Below are 18,736 nucleotides of genomic sequence, written 5' to 3' on the forward strand. Positions count from 1 at the left end.
TTTACATGAATTCAGGAATAATTATTTTTTTGTATGTATTTTTTTTGTTGCTCTGGCAGTCACCCATCTCCTGGTGTGTGTTCAGGTGTTTGTGTGTGTACCTAGATGTATATCTGTGTACCACTCTCATTGTGTCTGTACCTAGCTGTCTGTGTGTGTACCACTCTCATTGTGTATGTGTGTGTACCACTCTCATTGTGTCTGTGTGTACCACTCTCATTGTGTCTGTGTGTGTACCACTCTCATTGTGTCTGTGTGTGTACCACTCTCATTGTGTCTGTGTGTGTACCACTCTCATTGTGTCTGTGTGTGTACCTAGCTGTCTGTGTGTGTACCTAGCTGTCTGTGTGTGTACCACTCTCATTGTGTCTGTGTGTGTACCTAGCTGTCTGTGTGTGTACCACTCTCATTGTGTCTGTGTGTGTACCACTCTCATTGTGTCTGTGTGTGTACCACTCTCATTGTGTCTGTGTGTGTACCACTCTCATTGTGTCTGTGTGTGTACCACTCTCATTGTGTCTGTCTGTGTACCACTCTCATTGTGTCTGTGTGTGTACCTAGCTGTCTGTGTGTGTACCACTCTCATTGTGTCTGTGTGTGTACCACTCTCATTGTGTCTGTGTGTGTACCTAGCTATATGTCTGTGTACCACTCTCATTGTGTCTGTGTGTGTACCTAGCTATATGTCTGTGTACCACTCTCATTGTGTCTGTGTGCTATTCCTTGCAGCAGTACCATGGTGTCTGGTGCTATAGCGTTGGCCTTCCTTCCCCTGGTGTTGACTTTCATCATTCGTTACCGCTACTACTTTGTGCTGTTCTACCGGGCGGTGTTGGTCAGGATGTGGTATGACTGTAAGACGGGGCTGAGCAGGGAGGAGAGGGCCTTCCAGTACGTTCTGACCCACGCCATCCCCGGCGACCCAGAAAGTATCCTGGAAACCTTTGACCTCTGGTGCAACAAGGTGGAGTTCATCAGCAACATCGGCCCCAAAAAAGGTGACCCCACCTGACTGACCACAACCCTCCCCTCAATTCTCATATTCTGTAATCTCATCTGCCTACCTGACTGACCACAACCCTCCCAATTCTCATATTCTGTTCTCTCTCTCTCATCTGCCTACCTGGCTGACCACACCAATGTGTCTGTCTGTGTGTGCAGGTAAGATAATGGACCGGATGCTTTCCGAGCACTGCCCTCTGACCGTGCTGGAGCTAGGTTCTCACTGTGGGTACAGCACAGTGCGTATCGCCCGGGCACTGCCCCTGGGTGCCAGACTCTACAGTGTGGAAATGGACGCGAGAAACGCTGCGATAGCAGAGAAGATCATACGGCTGGCGGGCTTCGACGATGACACGGTGAGAGCAGAGCGCACACACACACGGTGAGAGAGTAAAACACAAAGACAAACAGACCCAGTGAGATCAAATCTGGTCCCCCCCCCCCAGGTGGAGCTGATAGTGAGTCCGTCAGATGAGGTAATCCCAAGGTTGCGGGCAGACTACGGTCTGGAGCTGTTGGACTTTGTGTTCATGGACCACTGGAAAAAATGTTACCGTCCTGACTTGCAGGTAGCTAATTCACCCATAACCCCCATGACCTCAAGTCTGTTTTTATGTTGATGTTCCTGTCTATGTAAATCAGGGGTGTCAAACTCATTCCATGGAGGGCCAAGTGTCTGCAGGTTCAGTTTTTTCCTTTCAATTAAGACCTAGACATTCAGGTGAGGGGAGTTAGTGACCTTAATTCACCAATCAAGTACAAGGGTGGAGCAAAAACCCCACAGCCACTCGGCCATCTGTGGAATGAGTTTGACACGTGTTGTACACTATATATACAAACGTATGTGGACACCCCTTCAATTTAGTGGATTCGGCTATTTCAGCCACACCCGTTGCTGACAGGTGTATAAAACCGAGCATACAGCCATGCATTCTCCATAGACAAACATTGGCAGTAGAATGGCTTAACTGAAGAGCTCAGTGACTTTCAAGGTGACACTGTCATAGGGTGCACCTTTCCAACAAGTTAGTTTGTCAAATTTCTGCCCTGTTAGAGCTGCCCCGGTCAACTGGAAGTACTGTTATTGTGAAGCGGAAACTTATAGGAGCAACAACAGCTCAGCCACGAAGTGGTAGCGTGTAAAAACACTCACTACCGAGTTCCAAACTGCCTCTGGAAGCAACGTCAGCACAATAACTGTTTGTTGGGAGCTTCATGACATGGGTTTCCATGGCTGAGCAGCTGCACACAAGCCTAAGATCACCATGCGCAATGCCAAGCGTCGGCTGGAGTGGTGTAAAGCTCGCCGCCATTGGACTCCAGAGCCATGGAAACACGTTCTCTGGAGTGATGAATCACTCTTCACCATCTGGCAGTCCGACGGACGAATCTGGGTTTGGCGGATGCAATGAGAACGCTACCTGCCCCAATATATAGTGCCAACTGTAAAGTTTGGTGGAGGAGGAATAATGGTCTGGGGCTGTTTTTCATGGTTCCGGCAAGGCCCCTCAAATCAAATCAGTTTATTTGTCACGTGCGCCGAATACAACAGGTGTGTAGACCTTAGTGAAATGCTTACTTACAGGCTCTAACCAATAGTGCAAAAAAAGGTATTAGGTGAACAATAGGTAAGTAAAGAAATTAAAACAACAGTAAAAAGACAGTGAAAAACAGTAGCTTGGCTACATACAGACACCGGTTAGTCAGGCTGATTGAGGTAGTATGTACATGTAGATATGATTAAAGTCACTGCATATATGATGAACAGAGAGTAGCAGTAGCGTAAAAGAGGGTGGCGGGACACAATGCAGATAGCCCGGTTAGCCAATGTGCGGGAGCACCGGTTGGTCGGGCCAATTGAGGTAGTATGTACATATGTACATGAATGTATAGTTAAAGTGACTGTGCATATATGATAAACAGAGAGTAGAAGCAGTGTAAAAGAGGGTTTGGGGGGGGGGGGGGGGGGGGGGCACACAGTGCAAATAGTCCGGGTAGCCATTTGATTACCTGTTCAGGAGTCTTATGGCTTGGGGTAAAAACTGTTGAGAAGCCTTTTTGTCCTAGACTTGGCACTCCGGTACCGCTTGCCATGCGGTAGTAGAGAGAACAGTCTATGACTGGGGTGGCTGGGGTCTTTGACAATTTTTAGGGCCATCCTCTGACACCGCCTGGTGTAGAGGTCCTGGATGGCAGGCAGCTTAGCCCCAGTGATGTACTGGGCCGTACTCACTACCCTCTGTAGTGCCTTGCGGTCAGAGGCCGAGCAATTGCCTTACCAGGCAGTGATGCAACCAGTCAGGATGCTCTCGATGTTGCAGCTGTAGAACCTTTTGAGGATCTCAGGACCCATGCCAAATCTTTTTAGTTTCCTGAGGGGGAATAGGCTTTGTCATGCCCTCTTCACGACTGTCTTTGTGCCCTCTTCACGACTGCCTTGGTGTGTTGGACCATTCTAGTTTGTTGGTGATGTGGACACCAAGGAACTTGAAGCTCTCAACCTGCTCCACTACAGCCTCGTCGATGAGAATGGGGGCGTGCTCGGTCCTCCTTTTCATGTAGTCCACAATCATCTCCTTAGTCTTGGTTACGTTGAGGGATAGGTTGTTATTCTGGCACCACCCGGCCAGGTCTCTGACCTCCTGCCTATAGGATGTCTCATCGTTGTCGGTGATCAGGCCTACCACTGTTGTGTCGTCTGCAAACTTAATGGTGTTGGAGTCGTGCCTGGCCATGCAGTCATGGGTGAACAGGGAGTACAGGAGGGGACTGAGCACTCACCCCTGGGGGGCTCCAGTGTTGAGGATCAGCGTGGCAGATGTGTTGCTACCTACCGTGGGGTGCAATAGAGATTGCATCATCTGTGGATCTGTTTGGGCGGTATGCAAATTGGAGTGGGTCTAGGGTTTCTGGGATAATGGTGTTGATGTGAGCCATTACCAGTCTTTCAAAGCACTTCATGGCTACGGACGTGAGTGCTACGGGTCTGTAGTCATTTAGGCAGGTTTCCTTTGTGTTCTTGGGCACAGGGACTATGGTGGTCTGCTTGAAACATGTTGGTATTACAGACTCAATCAGGGACATGTTGAAAATGTCAGTGAAGACACTTGCCAGTTGGTCAACACATGCCCGGAGCACACGTCCTGGTAATCCGTCTGGCCCCGCAGCCTTGTGTATGTTGACCTGTTTAAAGGTCTTACGCTACGGAGTTAGCCGACGTGAGTTTCATTAAAGGGAAATCGTAACGCTACAGCTTACGATGACATTCTAGACCATTCTGTGCTTCCAACTTTGTGGCAACAGTTTGTGGAATGTCCTTTCCTGGTTCAGCATGACAACTCCCCTGTGCACAAAGCGAGGTCCATAAAGAAATGGTTTGTCGAGATTGGTGTGGAAGAACTTGACTGGCCTGCACAGAGCCTTGACCTCAACCCCATCGAACACCTTTGAGATGAATTGGAACGCCGACTGCGAGCCAGGCCTAATCGCCCAACATCAGTGCCCGACCTCACTAATGCTCTTGTGGCTGAATGGAAGCAAGTCCCCGCAGCAATGTTCCAACATTTAGTGGAAAGCTTTTCCAGAAAAGTGGAGGCTGTTATTGCAGCAAAGGGGGGACCAACTCCACATGAATGCCCATGATTTTGGAATGACAAGTTTGACGAGCAGGTGTCCACATACTTTTGGTCATGAAGTATATGATTGTTTTGTATGGTGTTTTGTGTGGACACCAGGAGGAGCCGTTGCTTCAGTAACAGCTCACTGTGATGTGGATACAGGAATGATGTAACATGTGTCGAACTCATTCCACGGAGGGCCAAGTGTCTGCGGGTTTTAGCTCCTCCCTTCTACTTGATTAATGAATTAAGATCACTAATTAGTAAGGAAAAAACAAAAATCAGCAGACACTTGGCCCTTCATAGAATGAGTTTGACACCCCTGATATAACACTTCAAATTGAATATGTCCCATCCCCCGAATACAACAGGTGTAGACGTTACTGTGAAATGCTTAGTTACAAGCCCTTAACCAACAATGCAGAATAAAAAATTGTAAGTAAAAAATATTTGCTCAAAAGTAACACAATAAGTAACAATACAATTACAATAGAGGGTACGGACAGGGGTACCAGTACCGAGTCATTGTGCGGGGGTACAGGTTAGTTGAGGTAATTGAGGTAATATGTACATGTAGGTAGAGTTAAAGTGATTATGCATAGATAATAAACAGCGAGTAGCAGCAACGTAAAAAAGGGGGTCAATGCATATAGTCCGGGTAGTCATTGGATTAACTGTTTAGCAGTCTAATGGCTTGGAAGTAGCTGTTATTAATGACGCAGAGGAACCTGAAGCTCTCGACCCGCTCCACTACAGCCCTGTCGATGTGAATGGGGGCTCGCTCCCCCTTTTCCTGTAGTCCACGATCAGTTCCTTTGTCTTGCTGACATTGTGGGAAAGGTTGTTGTCCTGGAACCACACTGCCAGATCACTGACTTCCTCCCTGTAGAATGTCTCATCGTTGTCGGTCATCAGGCCTACCACCGTTTTAATCGACAAACTTAATGATGGTGTTGGAGTAGTGTGTGGCCATGCAGTCGTGGGTAAACAGGGAGTACATGAGTACAGACTGAGCACGCACCCCTGAGGGGCCCCCATGTTGAGGATCAGCGTTGCGGATGTGTTGTTACCTACCCTTACCACCTGGGTGCGGCCCATCAGGAAGTCCAAAATCCAGTTGCAGAGGGAGGTGTTTAGTCCCAGGGTCCTGAGCTTAGTGATGAGCTTTGAGGGCACTATGGTATTGAACGCTGAGCTGAAGTCAATGAACAGCATTCTCACATAGCTGTTCCTCTTATCCGGGTGGTAGAGGGCAGTGTGGAGGGCAATGGAGATTGCGTCATCTGTGGATCTGTTGGGGCGGTATGTGAATTGTGGTGGTTCTAGGGTTTCTGGGATGATGTGACTCATGACCAGCATTTCAAAACACTTTGTGGCTACAGACGTGAGTACTACAGGGCGGTAGTCATTTAGACAGGTTACTTTGGTGTTCTTGGGCACAGGGACTATGGTGGTCTGCTTGAAACATGTAGGTATTACAGACTCGGTCAGGGAGAGGTTGAAAATGTCAGTGAAGACACTTGACAGTTGGTCAGCGCCCTGGTAATCCGTCTGAATGTTGACCTGGTCTTCTTTATCCCCCTCTAAAACTCCCCTCCTAACCCTCACCTCTGTAACTCCCCTCCTAACCTTCTATAACTTCCCAACTAACCCTCCCCTCTATAACTTCCCTACTAACCCTCACCTCTATAACTTCCCTACTAACCCTCACCTCCTAACCATCACCTCTATAACTTCCCTCCTAACCCTCTATAACTTCCCCTCTAACTCCCCTCAAAAACTTCCCACCTAACCCTCCCCTCTAACTCCCCTCTATAACTCCCTTCCCAACCCTCACCTCTATAACTTCCCACATAACCCTCACCTCCCACCTAACCCTCCCCTCCTAACCCTCACCTCTTATAACTCCCCTCCAAACCCTCACCTCTATAACTTCCCTACTAACCCTCACCTCCTAACCATCACCTCTATAACTTCCCTACTAACCCTCACCTCCTAACCCTCACCTCTTATAACTCCCCTCCAAACCCTCACCTCTATAACTTCCCTCCAACTCCCCTCCAAACCCTCACCTCTATAACTTCCCTCCAACTCCCCTCCTAACCCTCATCTCTATAACTTCCCACCTAACCCTCACCTCCCACCTAACCCTCCCCTCTATAACTTCCCTCCTAACCCTCACCTCTGTAACTCCCCTCCTAACCTTCTATAACTTCCCAACTAACCCTCCCCTCTATAACTCCCCTCCAAACCCTCACCTCCCACCTAACCCTCACCTCTAACTTCCCTACTAACCCTCATCTCTATAACTTCCCTTCCTAACCCTCACCTCTAACTTCCCTACTAACCCTCATCTCTAACTTCCCACCTAACCCTCACCCCCCACCTAACCCTAACCTCTATAACTCCCCTCCTAACCCTCCCCTCTGTAATTTTCTTCCTAACCCTCCCCTCTATAACTTCCCTCCTAACCCTCACCTCTGTAACTCCCCTCCTAACCTTCTATAACTTCCCAACTAACCCTCCCCTCTATAACTCCCCTCCAAACCCTCACCTCTAACTCCCCTCCTAACCCTCCCCTCTGTAATTTTCTTCCTAACCCTCCCCACTATAACTTCCCTCCTAACCCTCACCTCTATAGTTGGCATCGGAGAAGGCAGACGTTTTACGTGCCTCCAACCGATTGTGTTTTTGTTTGTTTATTTGTGTTGTTTGTAACTTATTTTGTACATAATGTTGCCGCTACCATCTCTTATGAATAACGATAACTGCGATTACTCACCACGGACTGGCAGAATCCTTTTTTTCCTTTAACGAGTCTGACGAGGCCGACGCGAACGATATACTTTTTCAGGAACAGGCGGCAGAGAAGAGGGTCCGGAGGGCGGACTGCCTTCTGAGAATTCGTAGGCGATCAAATAAACCCCCACTTCCTTCCATTCTGCTAGCAAACGTGCAATCTTTGGACAATAAAATAGATGACCTACGCGGAACATTAAACTACCCATGAGACATTCAAAACTGTAATATCTGATGCTTCACGGAGACGACGACACTATCAACATACAGCTGGCTGGCTATACGCTGCACCGGCAGGATAGAACAGCGGCGTCTGGTAAGACAAGGGAAGGCGGGCTATGTATTTTTGTAAATAACAGCTGGTGCACGATATCTAAGGAAGTCTCAAGCTATTGCTCGCCTGAGGTAGAGTATCTCATGATAAACTATAGACCACACTACCTACCTAGAGAGTTTATCTGTATTTTTCGTAGCTGTCTACATGGCACAACAGTCAGAGGCTGGCACTAAGACAGCATTGAATGAGCTGTATTCCGCCATAAGCAAACAAGAAAACGCTCACCCAGAGGCGGCACTCCTAGTATCCCCGGGGACTTGAATGCAGGGAAACTTAAATTTGTTTTACCAAATTTCTATCCGCATGTTAAATGTACAACCAGAGGAAAGAAACTCTGGACCACCTTTACTCCACACAGAGATGCATACAAAGCTTTCCCTCGCCCTCCATTTGGCAAATCTGACCATAATTCTATCCTCCTGATTCCGGCTTACAAGCAAAAATTAAAGCAGGAAGCACCAGTGACTAGATCAATAAAAAAAAGTGGTCAGATGAAGCAGATGCTAAGCTACAGGACTGTTTTGCTACAGACTGGAATATGGTTGGGGATTCCTCCGATGGCATTGAGGAGTATACCACATCAGTCATTGGCTTCATCAATAAGTGCATCAATGATAATTGTCCCTACAGTGACCGTACGTATGTAAATACCCCAACCAGAAGCCATGGATTACAGGCAACATCCGCACTGAGCTAAAGGGTAGAGCTGCCGCTTTGAAGGAGCTTGACTCTGACCCTGAAGCTGATAAGAAATCCCGCTATGCCCTCCGACAAGCCATCAAACAGGCAAAGCGTCAATACAGGACTAAGATCGAATCGTACTACACCGGCTCTGACGCTCGTCGAATGTGGCAGGGCTTGCAAACCATTACAGACGACAAAGGGAAGCACAGCCGAGAGCTGCCCAGTGATACGAGCCTACCAGACGAGCTAAACTACTTCTATGCTCGCTTTGAGGCAAATAACTATGAAACATGCATGAGAGCACCAGCTGTTCTGGAAGACTGTGATCACGCTCTCCGCAGCCGATATGAGTAAGACTCTTAAACAGGTAAACATTCACAAGGCCAGGACGTGTACTGCGAGCATACGCTGACAAACTGGCAAGTTTCTTCATTGACATTTTCAACCACTCCCTGTCCGAGTCTGTAATACCAACATGTGTGTGCTCAGTCGTCTCCTGTACTCCCTGTTCACTCATGACTGCAAGGCCTGGCACGACTCCAACACCATCAATAAGTTTGCCAATAACACAACAGTGGTAGGCCTGATCACTGACAACGATGAGATAGCCTATAGGGAGGAGGTCAGAGACCTGGCCGTGTGGTGCCAGGACAACAACTTCTCCCTCAACGTGATCAAGACAAAGGAGATGATTGTGGACTACAGGAAAAAGAAGACCGAGCACGCCCCCATTCACATCGACGGGGCTGCAGTGGAACAGGTTGAGAGCTTCAAGTACCTTGGTGTCCACATCACCAACAAACTAACATGGTCCAAGCACACCAAGACAGTCGTGAAGAGGGCACGACAAAGCCTGTTCCCCCTCAGGAGACTAAAAAGATTTGGCATGGGTCCTCAGATCCTCAAATGTTTTTACAGCTGTACCATCTAGAACATCCTGACTGGTTAATCTGAAAACAAAACTCCCTAAATTCTATCAGCATATCGATTGTGCTACCAGGGCTGGTAAAACCTTGGATCATTGTTATACTAACTTCCGCGACGCATATAAGGCCCTCCCCCGCCCTCCTTTCGGAAAAGATGACCACGACTCCATTTTGTTGCTTCCAGCCTACAAACAGAAACTAAAACAGCAAGCTCCCGCGCTCAGGTCTGTTCAACGCTGGTCCGACCAATCTGATTCCACGCTTCGAGTGCTTCGATCACGTGGATTGGGATATGTTCCGCATTACGTCCAACAACAACATTGACGAATACGCTGATTCGGTGAGCGAGTTCATTAGAGAGTGCATTGACGATGTCGTACCCACAGCAACGATTAAAACATTCCCAAACCAGAAACCGTGGATTGATGGCAGCATTCGCGTGAAACTGAAAGCGCGAACCACTGCTTTTAACCAGGGCAAGGTGACCGGAAACATGACCGAATACAAACAGTGTAGCTATTCCCTCCGCAAGGCAATCAAACAAGCTAAGTCCCAGTATAGAGACAAAGTAGAGTCGCAATTCAACAGCTCAGACACAAGAGGTATGTGGCAGGGTCTACAGTCAATCACGAATTACAAAAAGAAAACCAGCCCCGTCGCGGACCAGGATGTCTTGCTCCCAGACAGACTAAATAACTTTTTTGCTCGCTTTGAGGACAATACAGTGCCACTGACACGGCCCGCTACCAAAACCTGCGTGCTCTCCTCCACTGCAGCCGAGGTGAGTAAAACATTTAAACGTGTTAACCCTCGCAAGGCTGCAGGCCCAGACTACATTCCCAGCCGCGTCCTCAGAGCATGCGCAGACCAGCTGGCTGGTGTGTTTAAGGACATATTCAATCAATCCTTATCCCAGTCTGCTGTTCCCACATGCTTCAAGAGGGCCACCATTGTTCCTGTTCCCAAGAAAGCTAAGGTAACTGAGCTAAACGACTACCGCCCCGTAGCACTCACTTCCGTCATCATGAAGTGCTTTGAGAGACTAGTCAAGGACCATATCACCTCCACCCTACCTGACACCCTAGACCCACTCCAATTTGCTTACCGACCCAATAGGTCCACAGACGACGCTATCGCAACCACACTGCACACTGCCCTAACCCATCTGGACAAGAGGAATACCTATGTGAGAATGCTGTTCATCGACTACAGCTCAGCATTTAACACCATAGTACCCTCCAAACTCGTCATCAAGCTCGAGACCCTGGGTCTCGACCCCGCCCTGTGCAACTGGGTCCTGGACTTCCTGACGGGCCGCCCCCAGGTGGTGAGGGTAGGTAACAACATCTCCACCCCGCTGATCCTCAACACTGGGGCCCCACAAGGGTGCGTTCTGAGCCCTCTCCTGTACTCCCTGTTCACCCACGACTGCGTGGCCATGCACGCCTCCAACTCAATCATCAAGTTTGCGGACGACACTACAGTGGTAGGCTTGATTACCAACAATGACGAGACGGCCTACAGGGAGGAGGTGAGGGCCCTCGGAGTGTGGTGTCAGGAAAATAACCTCACACTCAACGTCAACAAAACAAAGGAGATGATTGTGGACTTCAGGAAACAGCAGAGGGAGCACCCCCCCTATCCACATCGACGGGACAGTAGTGGAGAAGGTGGAAAGTTTTAAGTTCCTCGGTGTACACATCACGGACAAACTGAATTGGTCCACCCACACAGACAGCGTTGTGAAGAAGGCGCAGCAGCGCCTCTTCAACCTCAGGAGGCTGAAGAAATTCGGCTTGTCACCAAAAGCACTCACAAACTTCTACAGATGCACAATCGAGAGCATCCTGTCGGGCTGTATCACCGCCTAGTACGGCAACTGCTCCGCCCACAACCGTACGGCTCTCCAGAGGGTAGTGAGGTCTGCACAACGCATCACCGGGGGCAAACTACCTGCCCTCCAGGACACCTACACCACCCGATGTCACAGGAAGGCCATAAAGATCATCAAGGACAACAACCACCCGAGCCACTGCCTGTTCACCTCGCTATCATCCAGAAGGTGAGGTCAGTACAGGTGCCTCAAAGCAGGGACAGAGAGACTGAAAAACATCTTCTATCTCAAGGCCATCAGACTGTTAAACAGCCACCACTAACATTTAGTGGCCGCTGCCAACATACTGACTCAACTCCAGCCACTTTAATAATGGGAATTGATGGAAATTATGTAAAAATGTATCACTAGCCACTTTAAACAATGCCACTTAATATAATGTTTACATACCCTACATTACTCATCTCATATGTATATGTATATACTGTACTCTATATCATCTACTGCATCTTGCCATCTTTATGTAATACATGTATCACTAGCCACTTTAAACTATGCCACTTTGTTTACATACCCTACATTACTCATCTCATATGTATAGACTGTACACTATACCATCTACTGCATCTTGCCTATGCCGTTCTGTACCATCACTCATTCATATATCTTTATGTACATATTCTTTATCCCTTTACACTTGTGTGTATAAGGTAGTAGTTGTGGAATTGTTAGGTTAGATTACTTGTTGGTTATTACTGCATTGTCGGAACTAGAAGCACAAGCATTTCGCTACACTCGCATTAACATCTGCATGTGACAAATAAAATTTGATTTGATTGCATCACTGCCTGGTATGGCAACCGCTTGGCCTCCAACCGCAAGGCACTACAGAGGGTAGTGCGAACGGCCCAGTACATCACTGGGGCCAAGCTTCCTGCCATCCAGGACCTCTAAACCAGGCGGTGTCAGAGGAAGGCCCTAAAAATTGTCAGACTCCAGCCACCCTTGTCATAGACTGTTCTCTCTGCTACCGCACGGCAAGTGGTACCAGAGCGCCATGTCTAGGTCCAAGAGGCTTCTAAACAGCTTCTACCCCCAAGCCATAGGACTCCTGAACACCTAATAAAATGGCTACCCAGACTATTTCCATACTCCCCCCCCCCTCCCTCTTTTACACCGCTGCTACTCTGTTGTTATCATCTATGCAGTCACTTTAATAACTCTACCTACATGTACATATACCTCAACTAACCAGTGTCCCCTCACATTGACTCTGTACCAGTACTCCCTTGTATATAGTCTCATTATTGTTATTTTACTGCTGCTCTTTAATTACTTGTTACTTTTATTTCTTATTCTCATCTGTATTTTTTAAACTGCATTGTTGGTTAGGGGCTCTTAAGTAAGCATTTCACTCTAAGGTCTACACCTGTTGTATTCGGCGCATGTGACTAATAACATTTGATTTGATTTATAACTCACCTCTTAACCCTCGTCTCTATAACTCCCCTCGTAACCCTCCACCTGTATTGTGGTCTGCAGGCTCTGGAGGGCTCTGGTCTGCTGGGAAAAGGCTCTGTAGTGCTTGCTGACAACGTCCTATTTCCGGGTGCTCCTAACTTCCTCCGACACGTCCGCAAGAGTGGCCTCTACGAGTGGAAGATCCACAGGGCCACTCTAGAGTACAGCAAGGGCATCAGGGATGGGATGGCTGAACTTGTTTACCAGGGGATCAAGTAGTGCGGGGGCATAGTGATGGACACACTCATCTATTACTTAGACATACAAGACTAAGGTTGGGGGCAACTTACTTTTGTTCTCTGAGCCTACTAGTCTCCTGCTGCCTTCTGCTCAGTGCTCCCTGCTGGTTGAATATCGTTCTGATAGTCTCTCGTGTGTTTTACAGGTCTGTCTGTCGCATTAATACATCCATTACATACATTCTCTGTACACATTGTTTTTCTTTATTTACATAAGAAACTTGACAAATTAAGAAGTGATTTACTTTTCATACAACTGAGCATCTGTTAAGTTCCTTTTTACAACTTGTTGAATACTGACATTCTATAGCACGTGTTCTTACTCTCCAGGTTTCTGTTGGCCACACACACACACACACAGCCACACACGGCCACACACACACACACACACCAGATTACCCAAGTGCAGTGTACAGGCTGTGGTTTATGCACATTCAGCTGGTTTAAGAGAACCCATTCAGATGTGACATATGACTGGGGGAGGTGTCAAAGTACACACTCCAACAGAATAACGAGTACCAGAGAGGGGAGTGAGTTCGAACTCAGACATCCTTGAGTTAAATGTGTGTGTGTAGTCTAAACAAGGGGTCTGACTGTCTCGACCTGATGTGGAGGACAAACTAGCAGAGGGGGGTTGAGGTGAAGGCTGCTTTCTTTTTCCTAATGTTGCAAAACCACTTATCTGAAGAAACTTTTACAGTTCAGTCTTCACACATTGCAACTGTAGAACACTGAATGAGAGAACACGCACTTTCTCCATGCAGTAAACCACCCTGTCGTTTCCCATGGTGGGTGTGAACCGCAGGGAAAGTTCACCAGCCAAGACACACTGTCAGGAAGAGTAGATGAGCACCTATCCTGCTGGAGAGCTACTAAGGGGAAATCAGAGAGTAGCGAGGATTACTCTGGTCTAGATCATCCACTGGTCTTGGTCTTGGTCTGCTCCCTCCATGTCCACCTGCAGTTTGAGTAACATGACAGAGAGATGACTGAAATGTATAAGAGGTTCTAGTATTTCCCTTAGATACTGTTCCACAGACGTGACCCCTAACCCCTGGTTGTGTGTGTGTGTGTGTGTTTTAGACCTCGTTGACCTCGCCGTCATCCGGTGACTCGTTGTAGTCGTTCATCTCATCTATGTCCTGCATGTCCTCTTCATCCTCAGAGTCTTCTTCACTATCTTCCTCATCCTCATCCTCCTCCTCTTCCTCCTCGTCAAATGTCTGCTACACACCCACAGAGAACACAAACAAAAGCCACACACACCGCAGAGTGAGTATGGAAAATGACAAAAAAACACCCCTCAACAGAAATACAGTACCAGTCAAAAGTTTGGACACCTACTCAATCAAGGGTTTTTCTTCATTTTTACTATTTTCTACATTGCAGAATAATAGTAAAGACATCACAACTACGAAATGTTACATATGGAATCATGTAGTAACCAAAAATGTGTTCAATCAAAATATATTTTATATTTCAGATTCTTCAAAGTAGCCACCCTTTGTGCAAAGCTGTCATCAAGGCACTCTGGCATTGGTATAAATTAAAGGACACCTATGTCTTATTTTCATCCAAACGTTGACACAAAATTGTAAACTGTGTATAATTTGAGGAATGAAATGTCATGAGATATTAAAACCTAGTTGCTAATCTCCCCTTTCTGTGTATCACACCACCATATCAACATGCCCAAGTTCACACAGGGTAGGGGGTTTAGGATCACCATCTTTAACTTGGTTTGAATTTGAGCTAGCGAGCAACACATACACTACTGTTTTGTTTTGTATGTGCTGTTCTCTCCTCTGTCTTTGGATGGTATAATTAAAGCGTGTGCTTTTCCTCCCTCTGGCCCTAATGACTCTACCTAATCTGGGAGCTGTTAGGAATAACCACAAAATGCAAACATTAACTTCTCTATTTTATTGCATTGTAATGCCTTTCCACCCCCCACATGGAAGCAACTACAAAATACATTACAATTGGATGTACTGGTGCCTCTCTGGCAATTTACAATATTGTTTGGGGACCTTCTTATTGAGGAATGTAATTGTTTTTCTTTCTTATACTGTATTAGATTTTGTCTGATGTAATTGTATATACAGGGCTCCCTTGTGAAAGTGACCCTGGTCTCAATGGTTTTTCCCTGGTTCAATAAAGGTTAAATAAAAATGTGAACATAGTCACCCTTTGTAATATCTCATGACACTTGGTCAAAATCCATACACATCTCATATACATTTGGGTCAACTTTTGGATGAAAATACAAGTGACTGACTAAAATAAATGTTATTTAAAGCTCAGATACCTCGAAGATTGGCTTCCCAATAGGCATCAGGTTATTGTCCTTCTCTGCGATGCTTTGTAACTAAGGGGGAGAGAGAGAGAGGTCAGTGTTTGTCAGAACCCAGGTTGGATCTTTGACTCCTGCCAGTGTTGCTCTGTCTTTTCTCTCTCGGTGTGTGTGTGTGTACCCAGGTCTGGTGCTGTTGCTCCTGTTGGTGTAGCTCTGTCTCATCCACACACGGCCGGTCCAGGTTGAACCACAGAGACTCTGTCAACCGGGGAAACAGCGAGGGAAACAGCATGGACATCTCTGTCTGAGAGGAAACACACTTCACTGAGGCAGGATAGTTATCAGCACCCACCTAGATAACAGACCTGGATAGATTAGTACACAGCTGATCAGATTTTGGTTTCAGTGACCCCAAAAACTGAGTGGGGAGTGTAGCTAGCGATAGATAGCTGTAAAACATGATAATGTTTTCAACATAGCTAGCTAACATCTGCTAACTTGGGTAGGTTAGCTACATAGCTAGTTACTGTAAGTACTGCACGGTTTAGGTTTTGCATGCTTTAAATGGTATTACAGATTTTAGCTATTACAGATCTGTCTTACTAACTAGCTAGCGAACACTCTTCATCCTGCATAATGTAGCTAAGGTTAGCCAGTTAGCTATCACTGCACATAGATCATGTAGCTAACACTGCAATAATGTTAGCTAGCTATGTTACGAAACTTATCTTATACCGTTAAATCAATAATAAAAATACTGTAAATGTTCACCGTCTTACCTGTAAAACCGATATCCCGTCTTGCTGTCAAAACATAAATTTCAAAATTTCAACTGACCGGAAACCGGTGTTCGTTTGTAAACGCTCCGGGCGTGTAGGCATATCATTTAAAAAAGATTCCGCTTTATGAACCGTTGTCAATGGTATGAACTATATACTATATAGATTATAAACTGCAAGGATGATCATACTCTTTGACCACACTGCGAGAAAGTTTAAGTTTCGGCTTAGTAAAGCAGGCTATGTATAACGCTTTAGTTTCATTAAACTTTCACTTGAGGGGTAGCTACTCTCTGTGAAACTGTAAAAAATAGTTTCAGAACTTATTTTGAATAGAAAATATACTTTACACCTGTCTCTATATGTTATAGGTAGTTTCTTCATGCAAATGTAACTTTGAAGGACATTGGAACCTGCCTGAAATGATTACTCTGCCTGAAATGCATATGAAATGATAAAGTTAAACACTTAATATGAGCTCATGACCTTTGGGTGCAGTAAACCAGTGATTTCCACATTCACTAATTAACAGTCTAGAAAATCTTATGTGAGGCTTGGTGATAACAGTTTTATGCTGCATACTATGCATACCCTGACCTCTGAGTCAGCTGTCATAAACCTGAGGAGTTACACATATTATAAAAGTTATAAAACCACGCAATAATCCTAAACAAGCAATAATCCTAAACAAACGTATGCTATTGTTACAGGCTGACTACACCGCTCGCGCGCGCCAACGAGCGGTCGCCAAGGGCTAACACGGAACCCAAACCGGCTGCGCGCAAGTGCCATCGTGCATAAATCTATTTTGTCCCCCCACACCAAACACGATCAAAACAAACTCTGAACCAATTATATTAGTTTGGGGACAGGTCGAAAAGCATTAAACATTTATGGCTAGTTAGCTTGCACTTGCTAGCTAATTTGTCCTATTTAGCTAGCTTGCTGTTGCTAGCTAATTTGTCCTTGGATATAAATATGAGTTGTTATTTTACCTGAAATGCACAAGGTCCTCTACTCCGCCAATTAATCCACACATGAAACGGCCAACCGAATCGTTTCTAGTCACCTCTCTTCCTTCCAGGCTTTTTCTTCTCTTGACTTTTTATATTGTGATTGGCAACTTTCATAAATTAGGTGCATTGCACTGACCTCGTTCGTCTTTCAGTCACCCACGTGGGTATAACCAATGAGGAGATGGCACGTGGGTACCTGCTTCTATAAACCAATGAGGAGATGGGAGAGGCAGGACTTGCAGCGCGATCGGTGTCAGAAATAGAACTGATTTCTATTTTATCCCTTGGCAACGCAGACGCTCGTTGGCGCAATAATTGAATAACATAGATTTCAACATTTATTTTGCAACGCTCGTGCACGCGATGCGAGCGGTATGGTCAGCCTATTAGTGTGGCGCGCGCTAATAGTGTTTCAATCGGTAACGTCACTTGCTCTGAGATCTTGAAGTAGTTGTCTCCATTGCTCTGCAAGGGGAGCGATAGGTAACAGTGCTTCGTGGGAGGCAGTTGCTGATATGTGAAGAAGGGTCCCAGGTTCGAGCCCAGGTGGGAGCGAGAAGAGGGACGGAAGCAACACTGTTACACTATGACAGATAACTGCAACATCCTGTGTTAGATATGTCACAGGACATGTTTTCTTTAAGAATGATTGAAAAAAAGTCTCTAGAAGTTTTATTGCAGTAATCTATCAGATCATGCTGCCATTTTCACACCATCAGTGCATAAACTACTGGTGGATGGAATCTTACAGTGACAAGGCTGAGACCTTGGCTTGAGATAACGTGAAATCTCCCTCGCAGGGAGACCTCACAATACCCCCCCCCCACACACACACACACACACACACACACAGAGGCAGACTTTGCTCCGTTGAGACCATTCTCATGTGATTGTAGGAGTTACTTGCATGTCAGGGAGTTTCCCACAAGCCACAGACACATATGATCATACACACACCTGAGGTTACAAAAGCTACTCTGCATTGCAAAGGACTCAAAATCACGTTTAGGTGATTGAAACCGGACACCCTGCACCAATACATTTTACAAGGTATTGTGAATCCATTGTTGTGTTATTCTAATTGGCTCATGCTTATCATACTTCTAGATGTTGGTTAATTTGAGAGAGTGTGAGATTTACAGTAAATTGATAGATTATAAAGATGACTATGCTTTGTGAAGAATGTGTGTGCTGGAAAGGTTTAATACAACAGTAAAATGTTCCTCCTGTAATAGACCAGCGGGTAACTGTTAGACATCTTTCTCAATGTGTTTTTAGCAGATTTCTGGGTTGTTCATCTGTTCGTGTGTGTGTGTGTGTGTGTGTGTGTGTGTGTGTGTGTGTGTGTGTGTGTGTGTGTGTGTGTGTGTGTGTGTGTGTGTGTGTGTGTGTGTGTGTGTGTGTGTGTGTGTGTGTGTGTGTGTGTGTGTGCGTGTGTGTGTCTGCTTTACCCATGCAGTGTGTTGATAGAAGTGTAGTTAGCATCCGTGGGTTCTCTCCTCCACCGACCCAGCTGTAGAGACATGTGGTGGGTATTGGTCCTGCTGCTATCCCTGGCCAGCCGGGCTCAGTCTTTAGAAAAGCTCAACATGTGTATGGATGCCAAACACCACAAAAAAGAGCCTGGCGCCGAAGGACAACTCTATAAACAGGTGTGTGTGTGTGTATTAATCTTTAAATTAACAA

The 18,736-nt window shown here is 46.3% G+C and overlaps 3 protein-coding genes across 8 annotated transcripts in view; 2 read left to right on the top strand and 1 right to left on the bottom strand.

Annotated features, from left to right (window-relative positions):
- The first annotated feature begins 736 nt into the window (after positions 1 to 736).
- Positions 737 to 12,939, top strand: tomt (transmembrane O-methyltransferase). The gene is made up of 4 exons (XM_038973540.1): positions 737 to 998; positions 1,162 to 1,358; positions 1,449 to 1,571; positions 12,742 to 12,939. Exons 1-4 carry the CDS (start codon positions 737 to 739, stop codon positions 12,937 to 12,939), a joined length of 780 nt encoding a protein of 259 aa, XP_038829468.1.
- A 201-nt stretch (positions 12,940 to 13,140) lies between these two features.
- On the bottom strand, positions 13,141 to 16,112 carry LOC120028586 (anaphase-promoting complex subunit 15). Of its 6 annotated transcripts, none has more exons than XM_038973788.1 (5): positions 16,035 to 16,112; positions 15,434 to 15,559; positions 15,268 to 15,327; positions 14,045 to 14,185; positions 13,141 to 13,917 (listed from the first exon to the last, which is right to left on the bottom strand). In XM_038973788.1, exons 2-5 carry the CDS (start codon positions 15,551 to 15,553, stop codon positions 13,870 to 13,872), a joined length of 369 nt encoding a protein of 122 aa, XP_038829716.1. In that variant the 5' UTR covers positions 15,554 to 15,559; positions 16,035 to 16,112; the 3' UTR covers positions 13,141 to 13,869. The 6 variants fall into 6 exon arrangements, with proteins under 6 accessions (XP_038829716.1, XP_038829719.1, XP_038829720.1 ...); XM_038973791.1 differs by having other exon boundaries at positions 14,045 to 14,182; positions 15,434 to 15,607; positions 16,035 to 16,110; XM_038973792.1 differs by having other exon boundaries at positions 14,054 to 14,185; positions 15,434 to 15,607; positions 16,035 to 16,110.
- A 1,821-nt stretch (positions 16,113 to 17,933) lies between these two features.
- folr (folate receptor) overlaps positions 17,934 to 18,736 on the top strand; it is a 5,313-nt gene continuing 4,510 nt past the window's right edge. Inside the window, exons 1-2 of the mRNA XM_038974176.1 lie at positions 17,934 to 18,100; positions 18,510 to 18,702. Of these exons, the coding sequence (XP_038830104.1) occupies positions 18,574 to 18,702 (129 nt within the window). The 5' untranslated portion in view covers positions 17,934 to 18,100; positions 18,510 to 18,573. The remainder of the gene's footprint in view (positions 18,101 to 18,509; positions 18,703 to 18,736) is intronic.

This window comes from Salvelinus namaycush, chromosome 34, assembly GCF_016432855.1.
Source record: "Salvelinus namaycush isolate Seneca chromosome 34, SaNama_1.0, whole genome shotgun sequence".
Classification (NCBI taxonomy): domain Eukaryota; kingdom Metazoa; phylum Chordata; class Actinopteri; order Salmoniformes; family Salmonidae; genus Salvelinus; species Salvelinus namaycush.

Excerpts from the sequence above, each read along its gene's own strand:
- tomt (XM_038973540.1), top strand. The coding sequence starts at position 737 with ATGGTGTCTGGTGCTATAGCGTTGGCCTTCCTTCCCCTGGTGTTGACT. Across the intron at positions 999-1,161 it reads CAACATCGGCCCCAAAAAAG|GTAAGATAATGGACCGGATG; the intron begins GTGACCCCACCT and ends CTGTGTGTGCAG. Across the intron at positions 1,359-1,448 it reads CGGGCTTCGACGATGACACG|GTGGAGCTGATAGTGAGTCC; the intron begins GTGAGAGCAGAG and ends CCCCCCCCCCAG.
- LOC120028586 (XM_038973788.1), bottom strand. The coding sequence starts at position 15,553 with ATGTCCATGCTGTTTCCCTCGCTGTTTCCCCGGTTGACAGAGTCTCTG. Across the intron at positions 15,328-15,433 it reads AGCAACAGCACCAGACCTGG|TTACAAAGCATCGCAGAGAA; the intron begins GTACACACACAC and ends TCTCCCCCTTAG. Across the intron at positions 14,186-15,267 it reads TTGGGAAGCCAATCTTCGAG|CAGACATTTGACGAGGAGGA; the intron begins GTATCTGAGCTT and ends GTGGGTGTGTAG.